Source organism: Capra hircus, chromosome 1 (genome assembly GCF_001704415.2).
Source record: "Capra hircus breed San Clemente chromosome 1, ASM170441v1, whole genome shotgun sequence".
NCBI classification, from domain to species: Eukaryota; Metazoa; Chordata; class Mammalia; order Artiodactyla; family Bovidae; genus Capra; species Capra hircus.
The window spans coordinates 23020084-23036432 of NC_030808.1; the positions used below are offsets into that span (position 1 = coordinate 23020084).

Genomic DNA, 16349 nt, shown 5'->3' on the forward strand with positions numbered 1-16349 from the left:
CTCTAAGTCCTTCCACCCGCGGCAGCTGCAGGAGGAGGCGGACGCTCTGCTGCGGGGCCGCGGGAGGAGCGGAGGCCGGACCAGGGGACGGGCGGCTGGACCGCGCGCTCGCTCCCTCGCTCTCCCGCGCCTGGGCTCCCGGGACTCACCCGCCCCGCTCCGCTCCCGCCCGCCGCCGCCCGGGCTCGCGGGCGCTCGGAGGCGGCACCGCGGGGGGTGGCCGCAGCCCCAGCCCTGCCCCTCCCCTCCCTCGCTGCTTCCTCTCCTCTCTCCCTGCCGCCCCACCACGTAGGAGTTCGGATTCTCCACCCGACTCGTCCCGATTTCCCTTTGCCTCTCTTTTGGAAACGCGAGAGGTGGAGGGAGGCAACGAGGTGGCGGAGGAGAGGCTGGCCAAGTCGGCCCGCCTGCAAAGTGGTGCTCTGACACATCCTTATTATGGAAGTTAAGTGAAAAAACTCGGGACGTGGAGCTGCTACCGAGACGGACGCCGGGGGAAAGGAAACCAGTGGGCAAGCCAATGTTTTTTTTCGGCAGCGCGCTGGCAAGTTTGTGCAACACTTTCTAGGAATTAGGTCTTTTCCCTTCCCCGACCCCCCTTCATCTTCTTGACTTCTGAAGAAAGAACTTGGCTTTGGATTGCCATGGAGCCTGAGGAGAGCGGGTTAGACACACTTGAATAACCCCTCCGGCTGGGCTGAATTCGTGGGAATTTAGGAAGCCAGAGTGTGGAAATACAGCAGCCTTTGACGCGCCCTCGGTTAATTTGGATGGATCCAAATGTGCGCCCCTCAACACCTCGCCACTCTCCCCTTCTGATCTTGCCATTTGCTCTTCTCGACTTTAATTAGCATCTACGAAGAGTCTAAACTTTGGACCTACCTCTTTTTTTGATACTTATTTTTGTACTTTTTGCTCTCTGGGATTGGTTTCTTAAGCAATCCGGATCCTTTTTAATATGTCAAAATGAGTCGGCTGATGTTTACACAACTACTGCTCTGTGGATTTTTATATGTTCGGGTTGATGGTAAGTTAAAATGCTTTTATCTTGTTCCTCACCCCCCAGAAACATTTCTCTGAGTCGGATGTGGGCTGTAAATAAAAATGACATTGTATCTGTCGGTCCCTTTTGGCCAGGCATGGGAGCTTTGGAGGAGCAGAGGTTTTAAGTCTTTTGTTTCTAAACCGCTGCAAGTGGAATGTGTTAGGACTCACCTATTGTTGTAATTAATTAATTAAGAGTTGGGTAATAAATGATGGGCTCTCAGTTTTGTTAGAAAAAAGAAATATGAAAGTCAGTCTCTTTAACCAGTCTAATAGTCTGAGGCTTGCTCTCTCTTTGGGGTTGGTTTGTTCTTCTATCTGAACTTTGGTTTAGAGATTCTTAGTAAGTCATAGACACCCCATGAAGGTTCGGTGGGTTAGGAATTTGAGACACAGGTAACTCGAATCAATGTGTTATCACCTGTGTGTTGGTGAGTGTTCTCCTAGGAGGATAGCAGAATGAAGATTTAGATCATAGGGAAAAAACTGTCAAAAGTAAGACTGGGCGAGGCTCCAGGAAGGGGGAAGCAGAAGCTGTGGGCTGGCCCTGGGGCTCAGAACACTCAAATCAGTCCCCAGTGGCAGACACAATGGGGATCTGAAACAGGTGCTCTAGGTGTCTCCCTCTAGGTTGAGTCAGTCTGTCAAGCAGACAGCATTCTCTCTCTCTGCTTCTCCTGTCTTTTGTTCGGATTTGGTTTCTTCAGATAGTTTCACAGGATGTCAGTTTCCTGTGGGAGGATTGCAAAATCCTTTTTTGTAGCTGTTTTGAATGAGGAGTGGAAGTAATCATTAAGGCGGTTTTTCTGTTTGTTCCAAAGAAGAATGTCAAAAGAACAATTGGTATTCACCTTCTAGCGACTTTAATTTTCACATCGCTGGACAGAATTGGTCTAAAAGAGATTAGAGCATGATATTTTTTGCCTGCCTGTGTGGATTGTCATACTTTAGGTTTTTAATGACTGTACGTATGAAAAATCTGAGGTGTGCTGGCCCAGATGCTTGAGCCATCATAGTAGCTTGTTGCTACATCAACTTTCTTCCAGAATTTGCATGGTGAACGAAGTCATTATTTGGGACACTGACTATTTTTGCTCGCCTGTAGAAGCTAACTTTGTTCCTGGCAGCTGCTGCTGCTGTCCAGAGAGCTATGTATGAGACTCAAAAAGGAAGCCTGTCTATAAACATAAGGCAATACAGATGAGTTTGCTTACTGTCAAGTGGCTGTTTCCTATCCTGGACTACAGGAGTACCTATGCCCCCCAGCGATAGTAGGCAAGGCATTCATGTGGACACATTGCCTTTTTTTTTTTTCCCCTTCTAAGTTGTAGATGCATAGGAATTAATCACTTTGGATTATACCATGATAATATCTATAATCATAGCTAATCATTCACCAGACATTTTCTTCAAAACATTTACCTTAGTAGTACATGTACATGACCAGAACTAAAAGATTTATGGATTTGTCCCAGGTGTCTTGATTATCATCATAAGAAGACTTTGATGTAACTTTTTGGATAATATATCCTCAAAAGCCTGAATTTATATATTTCAATACCAGAAATACATGTATAAACTATATATTAGACTACAGTAGTATCACCAAGTGTTTTTTTTTTTTTTTGGAGTCATTGTGTAGCTTGGAGGAATACAATTAAATTGCTCAGTGGAAGTGACAGAGGGAATCCGAAGAGCTTGGTGTTACAGAATGTAAATTAATGTACCAGGGTGTTTGGAGATATATGAAACAAATGCAATTAGCCAGTTTGCTGGAACAGCAGTAGCAAGACATCATTTCTCCCCTCCCCGCCCTCCCTACTGTCCTAGCCCCCACCCTGTTCCTCTCTCCCTTATTTCCTTCCTTCTTCCCCCCACCTTGTCCCTCCAGCCCCGTACAGACACCTAGGACCTTTGTTCTGACTTAATATAGATTACAGGGGGTAGTTTGTCTTGGGGCCATAACTGTGCAGCAAAAATTCATGGTAAAGTAGTGAAAAATGCCCAGGGTGGAGGGGTTGAAAAGGTAATAGTAAATTGTTGTGTGTGTGAAACTAGTTTTTCTATTTAGCATCTACTGTGTCCAAAGCAGTGGAGGCTGTGTACACTTATTGAATCAGTACGTGAGTCACACATTTGACATTGGATTGCCTTTGATTTACTCTTGAATGATGACAGCCTCTCCATGGGGATTGTTGAAAATTTGGGATGTAGACAACACTGCCCTCTAGGCTGTTTTAGCACACTGGGATTGCATGTTCACATGTATAATGAGGGGGTTGGTTTGTAGGATCTCTAAGCTTTCTGACTTTTCCAGGGCTCTGTGGTTTCTGTTTACTTATTATCCTTCTTAGAAGCATGTGCTTATTCTCCCCATGAATTTCAAATTTTGAGATGCTTGCACCATTTCAAAGATATACTGACTTTCCTTGTGGTAGACACAGAAATTAATTTTATTCAGTGACAAATGATACATAGATTTGCATTGAAATTTGCTTGGTGGGTTATTTATATGTGCATTTTTATGGTATATGAAAAATGTTAGATTTTTGCATCCTCATGGAAGTTATGTGCAAATATTATGATTTTTCTGTATCTTATGTCTGTAAAAACCCACAGAGAATAAAAATTAAGTTAGTTGAGGACTACAGACAAACTTTTATATTGGGACATAAATAAAGACTGTCATTCAATACAGATTAATTAACCAGATGCAGATTTTTCTTTTGTGGTTATGTAAGTGAATATGTATTGAGTTTAGCCTTTGTTCTCCAGATTTTCTGTATTTTTAAATACAGAAATAAGATTTTGTAATCATTTACAGGGAACTAATAGGAACCATCACAAGACTGATTACATCCATATTCCATACATTGTGTCAACTTGATAATTTTTGAGTACTGGTGAAAATTATGTGTTTAAAATAAAAATAGTTTCTTGTCCTTAGCTATTCTAAAATGAAAATGGCTCATGTGATATTTGGGGAGATAAAGATGATCTGTGTGTGTCGTGCAGATGTATAATCTCATATAGGTTTATGCATTTTGCTAAAGTGCTTCTTTCAGTAATGGGCTCATTATCCTAGCCATATGTAGTCCATTTCAGTACTTAAATTGCCTATAAGTAACCTGAAATTTCTTCGTGCAACTATGCACTAATATCACGTTTGAATTGGCTTTGTTTGAATAACCTTTGATTCTAGACAACATGTGGACCAAAAACCAAAAGGGTTTCTTAAAACATGAAAAAAAGAGTATCTCAAAGGAAAAAAAAGTCATGATTATACAAAAAGAACAATTCTAGCCATGACATCCTTGAGCAACCTGTATAAAACAGCATCCTTGCTAATAAAAATATGGGTGTCCAAGGACATTGCTTCCATTTGGGTACATATATAGTAATGAAAGGAGCTTCTATATGTAGTGTCTTCATGTCTGACTCTTTGTGTCCAGTTAACATCTGCTTCAACAGTTCCTGCAGTCTATAAGAGATACTTATTTACTTTCTTTGTGCAATTTGGTTTATGAAGAATTAGAAGAAAACCTTTTCTTTTGCTTGCTTCTTCTCCTAGTTCTCCTCTTTCTCTTGCTCCTCCTGTTCCCCTCCATCATTTCCTCCTCCTCATTTCTTCCTTCCCCTCCTCCTTTTTCTTTTTTGGACCCAGTGGAAGGAATTATAGAAACATTTGAAGAGTGAGGAAAATAGGTGATAGTGTTTCTTGGATAACAGTTTAGAAAATCTGCATTTAAAGGAGCTTATGTTAATAATATTTTAACTTGGGACATACCCAGTTGGGACCTTGACGTCAGTTTTCTTTTACTGTCCTGTAAAGCTTTATGCAGACTTATGTAGTTCTTTTTCCAGTTTTGGCAGACAGAAGTCTACAGATAGTAGTTCAAGCAGAAAGTTATAGAGTGCTATTTTATATATTTGTCTTCAAAGAGGAGTGTTGTTATGTTTCTTACAACGGGTATAGACCTATCAACCTAAATCAAATACATTGATATTGCTAATGATTTTCTTCTTTTAAATTATTGAATAAAGCGTGAATGGATGATGACAAGATATTTTAGGGGGAAACATCCACAAACTCTTACAATGTTTCAGCATAGTAGAAATCTTAATATAGTATCTAGAATGTATTGTGTGTGTGCTTACACGTGCATGCTCAGTCATGTCTGACTCTTTGTGACCCCCATGGACTGGAGCCAGCAGGATCGTCTCTCCATGGAATTTTTCAGGCAAGACTACTAGAATGGGTTGTCATTTCCCACTCCAGGAGATCTTCCTTATGCAGGGATTGAACCTGCATCTCCTTCATTTGTAGGTGGATTCTTAACCACTGTACCACCTTGGAAGCCAGAAGTGTAGCATAAACCTGTCTTAAACTCAGAACAATATTGGCATAATCCAGAATTCAATCCTCAGTGTTTTCTTCTTTTGCTCTGTTTGTACCTAGTACTTAATATCTTTCATTTGGTCACATACGTTTTAAATCCTTTATGTTGATACTTCTCAAATTGCCCTTATCATGCCCTTATCAATATTCTCATGAAAGAATATTAGTTCCATGAGACTAGAACTTGGCTCTTCTATATACCTTTGTATCTCCAGTGTCAACATATTACTTGCCATATCCAGCTGACCACATGACATCTTTGTTTGGTATCTAATAAGAATATATCAAACTCAAATGGTAACTAATTTGTTGGGCTAATCACTCCCCAGTATATACAAATAGCAAATCATTGTATTGTATACCTGAAACTAATATAATGATATATAGTGATTATACCTCAATAAAATAATTTTAAAAATGAATATATTAAACTCAAGCCCAGGGTAGAATTTACTCCTCTTTTCCAGTCATCTCCTGCTAAGTAAATGGCATCACCATTCACAGAGGTTTTCATGATCCAAAACTAGACATCATTTTTGATTTGTTCTCATAGCCCATATCCAACTTATTAGTAAACCCCTTGGAATATATACCCTGATACCTACAATTTTATGTGTGTATTTGTGATTTTTCTCCAACATTTTGATATAAGCATTTTCAAATATATAACAAAGCTGAAAGATGGTACAGTGAACATTCCCCCCTAGAGTCTACCACTATTTTGCTGTGCTTGGTTAGCACCTATTTCTCCATTCCTGTATGCATCCATTAATTCACCTTACTGTGTTGGCTGCATTTTCAAATGATTAGATTCCAAACGTTTCTTACTAATTCAACTACCATCATCCTGGTCAAAACCTGGACTATTGGGGTAGCCTGATAAATGGTCATCCTGCCTCCATGCCTGTTCTTCTTATCCCCACATCTTTCCTCTATGCAGTTAGTTCTTCACCTGGTAGCCACAGAGACCTTTTAAAAGCATGTAAATACGACGATGGCAGCTCTTTGCTCCGAAGCTTTTAATGGCTTCCACTGAGAACTCTTTACAATAGTATACAGGATTGTTCAAACTCAGGTCCCTCCCTGCCTCTCTGACCTCCTCTTTCCACACTCCCTGCTGGAACCCAGGTTTAGACTTGTGTTTTTGGTGTTTTATTCCTGACTCAGGGCTTTTGCATTTGTTCTTTCTTCTGCCCGAAATACGCTTCCTTAGATCTTTGCGTGATTGAGTCTTTCTGTTGATTTAATGAATCCCTATCCTATATCAGTTTTCCCTGGTTGCTCAGATGGTAAAGAATCTGCCTGCAGTGCCGGAGACCTGGGTTCCATCCCTGGTCAGGAGTATCCCCTGTAGAAGGTATGGTACCCACCCCAGTATTTCTGGCTGAAGAAATTCATGAATAGAGGAGCCCGATGGGCTACAGTCCATGGGGTTGCAAAGAGTCTGACACGACTGAGCGACTAACAGTTTCACTTTACACTTTACCTAATATCACCTCTTCATGTATGTACATGGACTACCTTATCTAAAATTGCTTCCCTTAAAACGCTCTTGGGCTGCCGTCTTACCTATCTTAATTTCGTTCTTGGCTCTCATCACATCCTTAAAGTGTGTGTGTGTGTGTGTGTATGTCTGTGTGCACGCTCGCACATGCATTTGTGTAAACAACCTTGAAGGGACCCACATTTTACCATACTTGCAAGCTAAGAAGTTAGACTGCTATAACTTTATGAGTGTAGGCGAAGCGCATGAGCATCCCGAGACTCAGATGGTGGCTTTTGGTAGGCACACCACACCGAGCGGCATGACTTCATGTCTGTACAGATTTGCCTTTCCCTTGAAAACCCGTAGGGACAACACCATGGGGCCCAGGTAGGTGATGTACACAAAAGGGACTGGCCCCACAGCCGAGGAGCCCTGAGCAAGGAAACCAGAATAGTTTAGAATGGGCCATAAGCAAATCTGCCTAACTTCTGGCCTGGAGGGAAGCTTTGTCACAACTAGATGAGATAGCAAACAAAGCTGCTTCCTGTTCCCAAGGGAGATCGCCTACATTTTAGCAGATTTTTGCTGTATGCATATGTTGGTGTGTTTAGTGTCTGCTGTCCCCACTGAACTTCCAGAGCATAGACTTGGCTTGGTCTCTCATCTTTGCCTGTGTTCCTTCTTTACCTGGAGTGCAAGATGACACATCGTAGACTCAATTATCTGTTGAATCAATGAAAAGGTGCTTATGGAGTGCTTTTGAAATGTTTATTTTCATGCCCTAGCCAACACATGAAGTATTTGCCATTTGAACTAGGTTTATTTATTTCTTTGGAGGTGTGTATTTCTATGTATCTCTCTCATTCTGTTTCTCTAGAGACGGAGTTATCAAATATGCATATTTTGACATTAATGGCATCATGATTTTGGATGAAATTTAATATTCCACTTTTTACCTGACAGGATATAGAGAATTTACAGTTTTCTTTGCTTTTCTACCGTGGTGGCTTACATGGCCACTCCGCATCCCCAAACTAACACTGCTGTGTAAGCATGCTGTTGAGTCATGTGTATATTTTGACAAGGCACTCCTTCAAATGATTCTAATGTTCCTATTAGGACCACACACGCTGTGATCTGACCAAGGGATGTTGACTAATTTTGATGATATCTGGCCCAGAAATTGAGACTTTTCTTCCTATTTAGATCAACTTTTTATTTAAGCATTAGCAACAACAACAACAACAAAAGATTAGTTCAGGGATAGAATTTGGAATACTCCAGTTGTATAGCTCTCAAATTGAAAAGGAAGAGGAAGATTAAAATATCTGCAGCAATTAGTTTTATCCTAGCCTGCCTACTGTTGTCATCTTTGTGCTAGAGCCTTGTTTACCATCATTAATACTAAACTGAGATAAACTGGGTTGCCATTTTCTCCTTCAGGGGATCTTCCTGACCCAAAGGTCTACAATCTAATTTTGGAACTTTTTTGTTATCCAAGAAAAGAAGCTCTGTAGCCTGCTTCATATCTATCACCCCTCCTCCAGCCCTAGGAAGAAATTAGTCTTCTTTCCGTCTCTATAGATGTGTCTATTTGGGGAATTGCATGTTAACAGAATTATATAATATAGGATCTTTTGTAACTGGTTACTTTCCCTTCATCTCATGTTTTCAAGCGTCATCTATGTTGTATATCAGGACCTCATTCTTCTTTATTGCTGAATAGTATTCCATATCCTTTATCTTTTGAATTATTAGTTCATGGACATTGGTCATTTCCACTTTGGGAATAAAGATTTGTTATAAAGATCATTGCTGTGAAAATTGGGTATTAGTCTTTGTGTGCACACATGCTTTCATTTCACTTGGGTGTATACCTGGAGTGGAATTGCTGAGTCATATGAAAATTCTGTTTAACCTTTTGAGGAACTGCAGGACTGTTTTCCACTGCAGCTATATGATTTTATGTTGCCACTGGCCATGTATAAAGTACATATAATCTTTTAATTCACTCACAGAAAGAAAATGTTGAATGGCCTTTACAACTTAGATGTGAGGTTTGTAGTGAAACAATTTTATATGATAATATACTTTAAATTCCCAACAGTCCTAAGTTCTAATCCATTCAGTGATTGCCTTCTTCTGTTGCCCTGTAAAGTTTTACAAGTGAAATTAACCCAAACTGAACTTGTCACTTTTAGCAGTGACTTCAGCAATACTAAATGTAAATCACAGTATGATGACATCTCAACTCTTTCATTGGATGGAAAACTAAAGCTCAGAGTTTTTATGTACCTTGTCACAAGGCTATTGATGCTTAGTGGTAAAGCTGAAGCTAGAGTCCAGGCACTTCTTTTTATCACTATACCATATTTTTCTTGAAAGATTCTTTCTGGCTTCTCAACCTTGGAATTCCTTAACAAGAGTACCAGGGTCTTCTAAGTGAAAATGACCAGCTGTTTTCTAAACATGTCAACAGGGGAGTTAGCTTAAGATACCTTGAGGTTTTTCATTTGATTCAGCACGTGCTTTCTTAGCACCTATTAATAAACAAAGCTGCTTACCGAGGACATTGTGAGTAGCATAATGAAGTTAAGTAGTTCCCACCTTCAAGGAGATAACTCTTTAGTAGAGAGGGTAACAAACATCCAAGCTGTTAAAAGTAGTATCTGGTAATTGGGGGTGGGGGACAGTTGAAGAAACACACAGCATAGTCTGGGAACCCAGGGAAAGAATAGCTAATTTCTAGCTGTGGGAAGGGTGCACACCAAAAGGGTCCCTTAACATGGGTTTTAGAGGAAGAGTGGGGTTTTAATAGATGGAAAGGTTGAAAGTTGCAGTCCAACAGAAGCAATAACAGAAGGAATGGCGTGGAGAGGACAGAGGTGGTCTAGGGCAAAGGCATGGGGTCTAGTCTACGTGTTACACAGTTTGTAGAGGATGAGAGGTCAGATAGCATCACTGATTCAATGGATATGAGCCAGTGAGTTAGTGAGGGACAGGGGAGCCTGCCACGCTGCAGTCCATGGGGCTGCAAAGAGCCGGGCACGACTTAGCAACTGAACAAAGTTTGTCCAGAAGGGAAGAAGTGTACTGAAAGACAGTCAACAAACACCACGATTTGCAGCAAGTAATTTAACCATTCTCAGTTTCCTTATCTTTAACAACTGACATGATAAAATTGTCTTCTCAAACAGTTGATATGAGGAATAGATGAATATATATATACACACACACATATATATATATGGGACATACATAGGTATGTACATGTTATATATTACATTAGATGTGTATATATGTATGTATCTGTATGTTACATACATATGTAGAAATTATATGAAAAGTTTTCTGAACAGTGCCTGTTAATTAATAAACCCCAATTAAGTGTTCCTTGTTATTTTTATTATTAGTAGTAGTTTTATTCTGTTGTTATTTTCTTCCTAGTATGGAGCAGAAGTAGATTTAGAAGGACCGTTTCTATCAGGCTAATTATGAACTATATTTGAGATGTGTTTCACAATGGTTTTTATATAACTTTTCAAGCATTAGTCTTTAGGTGACTGAATAAAAAGTCTGGTTGCCTCTTAAGGGTGCTCATCGGAGGCCACACCTATGCATCTGTGACAGACATGCTATGACATGTTTGTTTCCATTACATCATGCGCTGGTCATAGAGCAAATAGGATTCCCGAGTGAGTGGTATTATGAATGAAAGGAGTAAACAAGAGAGGCATGCTACAAATAGCACTTTGTAACAAGCAGAACAAGCTTCTAAAACCCTGCCTTTTGGTTCATGTTGACTGATTTATGTTTTATTCAGAATAATTTTCCCATGATGCTTTTAATATAAAGTACCATGAGGATAAATATTGTAGGAGACAAAGCTTACTGGGTTTGAAGTAAACATTCCTAGGACAGAATTTTTTTTTTTTTAATTAACCTTAAGTCTCCACTCAACATTTGATTTCATAAGTAGCCCAGTTATCCTTTTTCATCCCATATAGCCATCATTATTCTTGATATTTTTAATAATTATTCATTAATCAGATTTGCATATGGAGTAGTTCTGTAAATTAAGGATAACCTGAACAAAGCAATATCATTGCTGTTGTGGAAGGGATACACCAGGGGTGTCTGGAAGCTGTGTACTCCAGTGTAAAGCTTACTAGTAATTAATTGTATGACTTTAGACTCCTATAAAAATAGTATTTGGGTACTCTCCAGCGTCTCACTTAAGTCTTAAATTCTGTTATTGCAAATCATTTAATTAAATGCTCTATCACTTGCATTATGTTTGAGTACAATTAAAGGGGAAAATTTAGCCTGGAAAAAAGTTATACCAAGTCATAAATGTCCATCTTTGAAAATAATCACGAATTATTGTTCAGTCTGCATGGGGCTGTATTTTGATGTGGGCTTAATGATGGTAATATAGATGATAGTCCTGCTGCTGCTGCTGCTGCTAAGTCCCTTCAGTCGTGTCCGACTCTGTGCGACCCCATAGGCGGCAGCCCACCAGGCTCCCCCGTCCCTGGGATTCTCCAGGCAAGAACACTGGAGTGGGTGGATGACAGTCCATGATGGTCCAAATACGCTAGTCTTAGAATTCACGTCTGCTTTCGTTCATTAATGACCAGTGGTACTTACTGTTTCTTTATGAATAAGTGGGATTAAAATTTTTAATACTAAAAAATAAAATAGTCTTAAACCAGTGAATTTATTACTTTATAGGCACTGTAACTAGAACCATCTGTGGCAGGGCAGTTTTAGCTGAGGTAGAGAGAGTTTATTTAGCTCAGCACTTTTTAATTTCTGTTGTAGGACTGATGTGGGCTCTCTTCCCCTAGTTTTTGGTCCCAAGTCTTTTCAGAAATGAGCTGGAGAACATGGAATATAACTCAACACCTGCATGACACTGCTTTGCAAGTTTAAACTTGAAGAACCAGGAAGCCATTTGGAATTTAAAGAATTCGTCTGAAACTTGTACAACAGCTATAACCAATTACAGTGTCCCTAAGTATGATCAAAAGAGCAAGAACTTTTGACTTTCAATAAATTAAGTCAAGGTTCTCTTTATAAAGAAGAGGTTATACGTTTTCTAAATCAATATTAGAGCCATGCTTTAACAGTATATAGTTCCAAATACTAGTGAACACTGGAATACAGTACACTAATTTGTTAAGGTGCATCTGATACTTATGAAACCTAGTTTCCAAGGTTACAGCAAATTAAGGGAAGTCAATTAAGTTACAGCAAATTAAGGATGAACCCAGCAATAAGCATTCTACATTGTGTTTTGTGTCTCTGTCATCTCCTGCATTGGCAGGCAGGTTCTTTACCACTGGCACCACCGGGGAAGGCCCTTTTATTTTAAAGTGAGCTTTAATGTATTGTCAACTAATAGTTACAGTTATTGAAAACTGAGTTAATTTCTGTTGAAACTATAGTCAGCATTTCAGCTTCCCCAACCTTAAATATGCAATAACTTGTCCATTCTAAAGCACTTTTGCACTTCAGCAACTAAAGCAATCAAGCCATCACCCAAATGCCAATTATGGGACTACTTCCCTAAAGGGATCATTGATGAGACGAGATACTGAATAAGAAGAATGTAACCTTTTAAAAAAAAGTGCCCCATAACTTAGCATTCCTTCTCATTTTTTACGTTCAAAATGGACTGTGAAGAACTGGAACATTGATGGTTTAAGAATAATTCTTCTTGGATGCAATGGTAATCTCAATAGTTAAAAACTAACAGTGAAAAAGTATGTCCATGGTACCTGAGCCCTGTACTCGCAAATCTTCAAGCTGTCATTCAGTTGAGGTTTGCAGCCTTTTTTTCTTCTCACAGATGCTATTTAATAACCTTACCAGAGAAAAAGTGCTAAATTCACTGGCTATCCTGAAAACACATAGATGACTTTGTAGCTAAGTATGTTTTTAAGTGTTTCAATCTGCTTTTGTGATTTGAAAGCCTGGATAATATCAACTTGTAACACAGAATGAAAGACAAAAGAATGGGAAAAATATGTACAACACGTGGGTACAGATCTGGGGCAAAGATAACTCTTATTCCCCTACCCCATCCACACATGGCTGTAAGATATGAATAAACTTTATGGTTGTTCGTTTGTTGCCTGCCCTCTACTCACAGTCCAATAGATCACTTTTAATTTTATGAAGTACATTTCTTGGGCTATGAATTATTATTGTATTTTTCTGTTAAGCTGTAACACCTGTAGTGTTCATCAGTTGGATCTTATGAAACTTATCCAGGTTTTTGAGCTGCTCCATAAAAGCATCTCATCACATTAAATTCAAATTCCAAGTTTGTTTAACTTTTCAGAAAGTGGTTTTTATCTTTTTACACAGCAGCTAACCATGGCTTGTGAATAAGACTAGGCAATTGCTTTTATAGTCTTTTTCAAGATGCAATTCTAAGGTTTCTGAAATTAGCGTGCTATAGGAGTGACTTTTGCATTTGAAATAGTCCAGGAGGTGCAGATACACCTAGGAGAGGCAGTCTCTATGAACAATAAGGGATGAGCGGGTATTGGAAAAGTGAAAAACAGAACATTTGAATGAAATGAATTGGACCAGCGTTGGAAACTCTACTATATAGCAAGTGGACAAGCTGATATTTAGTTCTATGGGTTGTTAACATTCACATAAAACAGAATCATTTAACATTTACTGAATCCTTTTTGATAATCAATTTGGGATCAAATGCAAAAGAACATGTGTCTGGCTTTGTATGACCCCAGATTCTTCCGTTTTCCCTTTGAGCAGATGACATGCCTTCTTTGCGGACTGATATTGGTTGCTAGGAGAAGTGCACTGGTCTGGTCCCCTCTTATCCAGCAGTAAAACTAAAGAGTGTATTGAGTAAGAGAAAGAGAGGCGGAACACGGTGCAGGCCATGAATCATGACTTGTCTCCAATATGTCCACTTTGCTCCCATTTTTTTCCCTTTAAAAACTTTTGTTTTTACCAGTGATGCTTTCTTTCAGCTGCTATCTATAATCCTTTTGGAGCCTGAGGGAAAGAGGGCTGCTAAAGGGAGGCTGTCTGCTAAGAGTCCACTCAGAGGCATAATAAAAGCCTTGAGAGTTATTCATGGGGCCACATTAGTGAGAATGCCCTACCCAGTGAATAGCATCAGTCAGCTGCTTTTGAAATCGAGTGATTAATACCTTCTGTTTTTAATGGGGGGGAAAAGGCAGACAAGAAAGGTCTTCATACTACTTTGGCTCTTTTGCAAATTAGATCTTATACATTGTCAATGCTTTTGAAAAAAAAGTTGCTAAATTTTCAATACCTGCAGTAGTCTTTAAAAGAAATAGTGTTTCATGAACTGTTAATTGTGGCTACTGTTAGATACAACTGAAATGGCAAAATGTCCCAAATGAACAATTATATATATTAAGAAAAAAAAGCAGGTAGCCATTCTTACATTTTGGCCACGTTTTGTGATGACCGTCAAACTAAAAACGTGATGTTAAATGATTATATTTAAAATGTTGCCTATGCTGATCCTATTTCACAGCATCCAGATCACATTGTTGTTTGTTTGATAAAGAAACTAATTACAATGCTCTTGAGATTTCAGAGAAACATCTAATGAGAAGGTGTGAAGGGTGGCAGGTGTTTGTTTCCCATGAGCACTTGGATATAAGGGATAGTTTGTGATTTACAAAGAAGTGATTTACATATATATACACATATATATGTTTATATCTATAGGCTAGATTAGCATAAGGGATTTGGGATGTTGCCACTATAATGCATTCCTGTTACCTCTCTTTAAATCTTTTGATTGCATTGGGTTCATGGAATGGCTCAAATAAAATTGCTTAGCGTTCAGGAAGCTTGACAATCATCTAAGCTGTGTAGATAGAAAAGCTTCTGGTTTTGGTGGCCTGTGGAGGCAACTAGAAAATGTAAAGTGATGCTTATTCACACTATTTTTCAGCATGATTCTACTGTCATCCAGGCTGTTAACTATTTAGATGGCAGTTTAAGCCAAGTCCAGTGTTCCTTTAAAATGATTCTCATTTTTCTACTCATTTTACATTTTAAGTTTGTTTTTGATGTAGCAACCTAGTCTGGCTCTTCATTATCTACTCATGTTCAATTAAAAAAAAAAGAAAACAAAACAAAAAAAACTTTACTGTGGTTTGAATATGAGAACAAACATTTGAAGAACTCTGCATGATGCCTCCTGTAAACTGTTTTTCACCCTGTGGAAGTGAAATATCTTGTTAAGAGGTGGTAATACCCAAGGGCAATCAGAGATGGAATTGTAACGATTTGGTGGGTGATGTCTAGAGATCAGCTTCCAGTGAGGTCTCATTTAACATCTTTATTAGTGATATAAAAAAGAGAAGAAAACGATAAAGAAATTTACATATTTCAACATTAGAACGCAATCAGGAACTTTTTCCCCAACTAACTATCCATAGCCCCTAATGAACATGGAAGTGACTTCGGAAAACTCTAGATGGCAAGTTAGCAGATTATGAACTGCTTTATTATGAACTGCCTTGTTTGGTATATGCATGTAAAGCAATTCTTCAGGGAAATAATCAGAAATCTAGGTATCTAGCTAGAGAGAGAAGCCAGCAAAGTAATAAAAGTGAAAGGGCCCAGGGGATAAAGATGGAATAGTGGCAAGCAGAAAATGCGATTCACATTAACAGTGTAATGTCCCAGTTTTAAAGGTCAGGAGATTATAGTGCCCATTTAGGGAGCATGGCATCACTGACAGTGGATTCTCTTTCAATGACAGTGGCTTAAGTGCAGTTGAAATACTTCTTTCATTTTGTACTTCATTGCCAGAATATGAGACTGGGAGAGAGATTTTGGGAGAACAGAAGTAGGAGTGAGTACAGACAGATTCTTTTGGAAGGTGTCTGTCCACCGAAAAGCAGAGAAGGATGTACTTGTTGTCTCTGTATATCCTGACCTATACAGAGGAGGAGCAACATTGTGATGGATCCTATTAGACATTTCAAATATTGAGGGAAAGGATTGGCAGTATGTAACCAAGTTTGAAATAGTTCACCAGTCACTTTTCAGAACTAAATCAGAAAAACTTGAAAGCTATGAGTTATGCTCAGGGGGGAAATACTCATATTTTAAAATTGTGTTGATTTAAATGATAGGAGATGGTTAAAGCAAAGTTGCTGTTTTCTAAAGAAAAGGTAATAATCAATGAGTCCACTATGTAAATAGACAAGAATTGTAATCAGACTCATTGACTGAACGGGATCCAGAACATAATACTCTTTAACTACTTTTAAAATTAGTGAGGTCTTATTAGACATGCACCCTTTGGGGTTTTACCATTTAAGAGAAATGAAAACATTTGATGGTCTCTGTTATGTGTGTGTGTGTGCACGCGTGCTAAGTCTCTTC

The 16349-nt window shown here is 39.0% G+C and overlaps 1 protein-coding gene across 6 annotated transcripts in view; it reads left to right on the forward strand.

Annotated features, from left to right (window-relative positions):
• ROBO2 (roundabout guidance receptor 2) overlaps positions 212–16349 on the forward strand; it is a 660838-nt gene continuing 644700 nt past the window's right edge. For 3 of the 6 annotated variants that reach the window (XM_018053521.1, XM_018053534.1, XM_005674777.3), the window contains exon 1: positions 213–1027. In XM_018053521.1, coding sequence (XP_017909010.1) covers positions 967–1027 — 61 coding nt within the window. In that variant the 5' untranslated portion in view covers positions 213–966. Of the gene's footprint in view, positions 1028–16349 lie in introns of all 6 variants that reach the window. The other 3 variants (XM_018053546.1, XM_005674776.3, XM_018053603.1) reach the window with 2 other exon arrangements.